Source organism: Phaenicophaeus curvirostris, chromosome 18 (genome assembly GCF_032191515.1).
Source record: "Phaenicophaeus curvirostris isolate KB17595 chromosome 18, BPBGC_Pcur_1.0, whole genome shotgun sequence".
Classification (NCBI taxonomy): Eukaryota; Metazoa; Chordata; class Aves; order Cuculiformes; family Cuculidae; genus Phaenicophaeus; species Phaenicophaeus curvirostris.
The window spans coordinates 1,958,364-1,964,363 of NC_091409.1; the positions used below are offsets into that span (position 1 = coordinate 1,958,364).

General features: G+C 51.2%; 1 protein-coding gene across 1 annotated transcript in view; it reads right to left on the reverse strand.

The window, feature by feature from the left end:
* Positions 1-3,517, reverse strand: part of ATP9A (ATPase phospholipid transporting 9A (putative)) — a 58,091-nt gene extending 54,574 nt beyond the window's left edge. The window contains exon 1 of the mRNA XM_069872038.1: positions 3,401-3,517. Within this exon, the coding sequence (XP_069728139.1) occupies positions 3,401-3,468 (68 nt within the window). The 5' untranslated portion in view covers positions 3,469-3,517. The remainder of the gene's footprint in view (positions 1-3,400) is intronic.
* Between the last annotated feature and the right edge of the window lie 2,483 nt (positions 3,518-6,000).

Sequence of the window (6,000 nt, forward strand, 5' to 3'; positions counted from 1 at the left end):
CAGGCTGAGCTGTCAAGCCCTTGGCACCTTTAATACACAAACCAACCTTCCACATTTCATTATTTTAAAAATATACAGAGAATTTTCCATTGATTTTAAAAAAAAAAAGCACAGAGCCACACACCACTACCTAGCCTTTTTATTATGCACCTCTACACGATTCAAGCATTCCCCTGTTTCACACTGCAGCTGGGGTGGCTCAGGAAGGGATAAGGAGCATGGTTCTTGCAGTCCACCCACCAAGCCCCGCGGTGCAAACCAGCTCATCTGTGGAAAGCCAGCCCAGCGCTGCATGCGCCAAGGCACACCCTCAGCAGGCAGATGGAGGGCAGGAGCTCCCATCTCTCTCTGTTGACTTTAGAATGGAATTTGACATTTTAAATAGAGACAAAGTACACACGCGTACAATGGAATGGCTGCATGAAATGTTACTGTAAGGCTCCTCCTTCCCCCCCTCCATTTCTGGATCAAGGCCTTTTTACATCACAGAGGCAGCATGAGCACCGCAGTTTGTTGGCTTCACAAAAACACTTTGCAGGATTGTGGCCTGAGACCATAAACTATTTAGGGAAAAACTTGTGTCATGCACTGAACAGAGCATCTGGAGTGCTTCGGGAATTTGCTGCTCCCTTTCCAGCAAAGCTCAGCCCCTGGGAAGCTAAGACTCACTTGAATCCCACTAACAGTCCTGTTGCAGCTAACATTATCCTTCCCTCCTAATTGGCACATATCTCATAGTGGTTTTCACTGCAAAGCTTTTGGAAGAACACAGCTGAATTCAAAGCATACGGTTGGAGAATTTAGAGTTTGGACTTTGATTGCAGCAAGATCCACATTAAAGTTACGCTCAGGAACTGATAGCCACTTCTCCTACTGGTTTATTAAGCACATGGTTTCTCTTCAACATCGATCCCAGCTCTCCGTGCCATTATTCATCTTTGCAAGGCTACTGTGCAAGTTCTTCCCTTGCTTCTCATCAAAGTATGACAGAGGTCGAGGCTGCAATGAAAGCCCCGCTTGGATGACATCTGCCCTACCTCAGAATGAGGCGTTTCTTACCTTTTTGTTAACACACATGAGGATTTCTATGAAGACAGTACATGAACAGAAATCTGTTCCCTACTCCAGAAGATCATACCGACAAAAAATCTCTGTCTGAGAACTTGTCCCCACTGGTGGGGGAAACCCCCGCAGTAGAAACTGCAGTCAGGGCTATGCTAAGGTGAAGCCTTTCAAGACTGACTTATCCTTGGGTTTTCATATGTACCAAGTGACATAACTTGGAAGGATTCTGTTTGGGTTTTTGTCACAGAGAACAGAAGAAAGAAGGTTTTGTTATGGCCTAGGATTCCCAGGAATCCATTCTGGCTGTGACAACAGGCACTATCCCTGATTTGCTGGCTGAGTTCTTCGGTTTATAACACTGATTTGGATTTGCTTGGCTTCAATACTTTGCTATCCAGACTATCATTTGATCAAATTACTAACACATCACTGGCTGCTTACGTATCAGGAACTCTGGTTTTACTGTGAAGTACCATCCTGAAAGAGAGCAACCATACCAAACAAACCCCAAATCCAAGTTATTCAGGCTGCTATTGAAAAAAAACCCTAAGTAACCTTCCCTCACAAATTCATGCTGCCATAATTTCTTGCTAACACTGGAAACACCACCTCTGTAACTGCTTATCGGGTAGAGTCCACAACCCACGAGCCATAGGTTAGGTTAGATGAGGGCAATTAGACACTACTGACCACATCATAATCAGGTCTTTGTGAAGATTAGAGAACCTTACGGAAAAAAAATTACATTATTCAAGAAGCCTTGAGAAATTTCTCAGGCATCCAATTCTCCCTGATTCCTTTCAATCATGTCACCAAATGTAATGCCACAGTGGCTGCACCCTGTGGAACTTGCCCAGTGATGCATATGACACAGGCACCAGGGAATTACTTGCTGCATCACACACACCTCCCAGCTCAGTATGAGCCGTCAGGGATGCTGCTACATCAATTATTAGAAGCAATGTTGGCAATAAGGAATAATCCGAATAACGAATAAACTATGTAGAACAATCTCATTTCTGAATCAAAACCATCAACCAAACCCATAACAAACAAGGGAAGAAGTGTCAATTTCCTGTTATTCCAGCAGCCAGGATTTCCCTTAGTGTTTTGGTTTATTTTACTAATAACGCTCACCCCAGTTTAAAAAACAAATTACCCAGGGACAAATTAAGCACGGCACTAACTGACAGCCTGGTAACCTGGCTACCCCGCACACCCCGCTGTGTTCAAACCAACCTGTCTGGGAGCACTGCAGTTTCCTAACGAGCAGTATTAAAGGCGTATATGGCATATTTAAGACCCTGCATGGGAATACCTGTACGAACACACACATCCCTCAGGAACACGTCCCACCCCCGGCGCATTTCAACACCCCACGCTGAGGATATTGTATTCCTCTTGTATCAGAAACGGCGTGACCAGCAGGTCCAGGGAGGTTCTTCTCCCTCTGTACTCGGCACTGGTGAGACCAAACCTTGAATCCTGGGGTCAGTTCTGGGCCTCTCACCACAAGAAGGATGTTGAGGCTCTGGAGCGAGTCCAGAGAAGAGCAACGAAGCTGTGAAGGGGCTGGAGAACAGGCCTTATGAGGAGCGGCTGAGAGAGCTGGGGGTGTTGAGCCTGGAGAAGAGGAAGCTGAGAGGAGACCTCATTGCTCTCTCCAACTACCTGAAAGGAGGTTGTGGAGAGGAGGGTGCTGGCCTCTTCTCCCAAGTGACAGGGGACAGGACAAGAGGGAATGGCCTCAAGCTCTGCCAGGGGATGTTCAGGCTGGACATTAGGAAAAAATTTTTCACGGAAAGGGTCACTGGGCACTGGCAGAGGCTGCCCAGGGAGGTGGTTGAGTCCCCTTCCCTGGAGGGGTTTAAGGGACGGGTGGGCGAGGCGCTGAAGGACATGGGTTAGTGATTGATGGGAATGGTTGGACTCGATGATCCGGTGGGTCTCTTCCAACCTGGTGATTCTGTGATTCTCTGATTCTTTGTTAAGCTCGGCCAGCCCCGTCTCTGCCCCGATGCGGTTCCCCAGCCGGGCTCAAGCCTCGCCCGCAGGGACCCGGGGGGGACGGGGCCGCCCCAGCGCTGCCCCCGCTTCCCCGACCGCCAGGGCTTTGTCCGCCCGGCTCTAACGGGGATAACGCCGCCGGAGCCCTTTTCCCCCGACGAGGAGCCGCGGGCGGCGGCCCCGCTCCCCGCGGGCAGCATCCTCCCCTCCCCGCCCGGCGATGGCGTCAGGACAACCTGTCAGCGCCCGCCCGCCTCCCCGCTGCCCTCCTCCTCGGCTCCCCCCGGCCCTGCGCACCCCGCGACGGCGCCGCGGGCCCCGGGCTCACCCGCCGCGGTGCTTGCTGTCCATCCGCTTCTTCTGCCGCACGGGCTGCAGCGGGATGTTGTCGGTCATGGCGGAGCGGGGCTGCGAGGCGCCTCCCGCAGCGGCGCCCCGGCCCGGCCCGCCGAGGGGCTCCCAGCACGCAGGTGCCGCGGCCGCTCCGCCCGCCCCGCCGCGCCCCGCCCCCCGCGCCGCCCGCCCCCCCGCACCTGCGCCCCGCGGCCCGGCCCGCTCCGCGCCGGGGCCGCCCCGGGCCGCTCGGGGGCCGCCGGCCCCGCCGCCGCGTCTCGGAGCCGGAGCGGCACCCGCACAGGATGGAAAAGACCTCCGGGATCATCGAGTCCAACCAGTCCCATCAACCGCTGAACCACGTCCCTCAGCACCTCATCCACCCGTCCCTTAAACCCCTCCAGGGATGGTGACTTAACCCCCTCCTTGCCAGCTTCTGCCAAGGCCCAATGACCCTTCCTGTGACAATTTTTTTTCCTGCTGTCCAGCCTGAACCTCCCCGGTGGAGCTTGAGGCCATTCCCTCTCATCCTGTCCCCTGTCCCTTGGGAGAAGAGCCCAGCTCCCTCCTCTCTACAACCTCCTTTCAGGTAGTTGTAGAGAGCAATGAGGTCTCCCCTCAGCCTCCTCTTCTCCAGGATAAACACCCCCAGCTCTCTCAGCCGCTCCTCATCAGGCCTGTTCTCCAGCCCCTCACCAGCTTTGTTGCTCTTCTCTGGACTCGCCCCAGAGCCTCAACATCCTTCTTGTGGTGAGGGGCCCAGAACTGAACGCAGGATTTGAGGTGTGTTCTCACCAGTGCTGAGTACAGGAGGAAGCCTCAAGACACCTGCCCCACGTCTCTGCCTTTCGCAGCCGGCTCGGAGAGGGACACTGTATCCCCCCTCCTGGACACCGTCCCACCCCCTGCGCTCCAGGGCTGAGCTTCCCAGGGTTGCTGCTTGCGCCCTTCCTCAATGAACATCACCTGTTCCTGGCCATGTTCATTTCTGGATCCATTCACATTTCCTCAACAAATTTAAGCAAAATGTCTCCAGCATTTGCATCCCATTTATGACTTCAAGCTTTTTGTTTTTTTTACAATCACAGTGGCCAAGTCTTCAATTGTACTAAGAGTACAAATCAGAATTCTGGTAAAGCACTAGGCTATGGAGGCTGAGGTGCGTGCTTAGCCTGATAAACATCATGTTTTATCACACAGGTATCCTGGATATCACTATACTCTTTCCCAACAGTTGTTTCATATTCCTAATCCAGCTAAACTCTGCCCAACACGTCTCAGACACCTGTTCTGTCCTCTCGCTCCACTCACCTTGGTTCACTCCAACTCTACTACCTCCACTGCATTTTCATCCTGTCCTCTCAGTATCTTCATGTTCTTCTTTGCAATCAACAAGAAAGAAAACAAATCCTTTAAGAACCGCACACCCTGCTCACCTCCAGCACATGTGCCTTTCATGCTGCTGACCTTATTAATCCAAACACAAAAAACAAAATTCACAGTGGCAAAGATGTATTTCATAAGGCGGATTAGAAACTGGTACTGCAATGGTCCTGTTCAAATGAAATGCACTTCCCTAGTGATATTATAATGAAAAAAAATGGTCGAGACAAATATTCATATAACACGTTCACCCTTCTTAAAATGTGGAATGTTAAATTACATCTAGAAAACCACAAATAGGGAAGTCTAGCAGGGTTAATGGCATCCGGTCAGACACCTGAAACTATGATGACAGCCTGGTGGAAGCGTGGTTAAAGAGAAAAAACAACAAGTGATTGAGAAAATGTCAGTAACAAAGGAAAAACAGCTTCAGATTGTGTAACTAGTTAGGCAATGGCTCCGTGTCACAGTGTCACAGCTGGTCAATGATGATCTAGCACCCACCCCTTCCAATCATTTCCTCCTGCTTCGTGGTTCCCCTGTAATGCTTTTTTCTCTGTCTGTCTGTGCTCTACATCAGCTCTGCAGAGAGACTGGTTTTATGAAAAACATCTGCCTAGGAGAGTTCCTTTATTTGTTTATTCTAGTCAAATCCCATTAGGAGCTGGATGCAGAGTGCAGCCTGTGAATGGCCAAGCAGCATCAGCGAGAGTGCCACGGCTTCATAAGGGCGTGGGTTTTGACCAGGAGCTTCTTCAGCTGGATTCACCTCAAGGGGAATCATAATGTGAGTGTTAAACATTTTCAACCGAGCAGTTGCTGCACCTGTGGCTGTTGTAGGCCAGTGCCCGTGCATGCGTACAGTATGATAGTGTCCAGCCACAAGGTTACTGTTTTGATAAGCGCTTTAGCTGCTGTGGGCATTGTCCATCTAGGTTTGCTGCTGCCACCCGTACAGCCACACCAGTGAGGGCAGCAAACCCGCTGCGGGCTGTCACTGGTGCCAGCGTGGCTTCTTCCTGTTTGAAACCACCAACACTTACACCGGGCACACCTATACAGAAGGGGAAGAGCCCAGTGCGGATAGAGATCACACGAAATAGAGCTACACATCCATCTCGACCTCCCACACTGTAGTTGTGGTCACCACAAAATCTGAACGTCTTCTCACGGCAATCTGATTTCTCATCCTTTTGCAAACGCTCTGCAAAA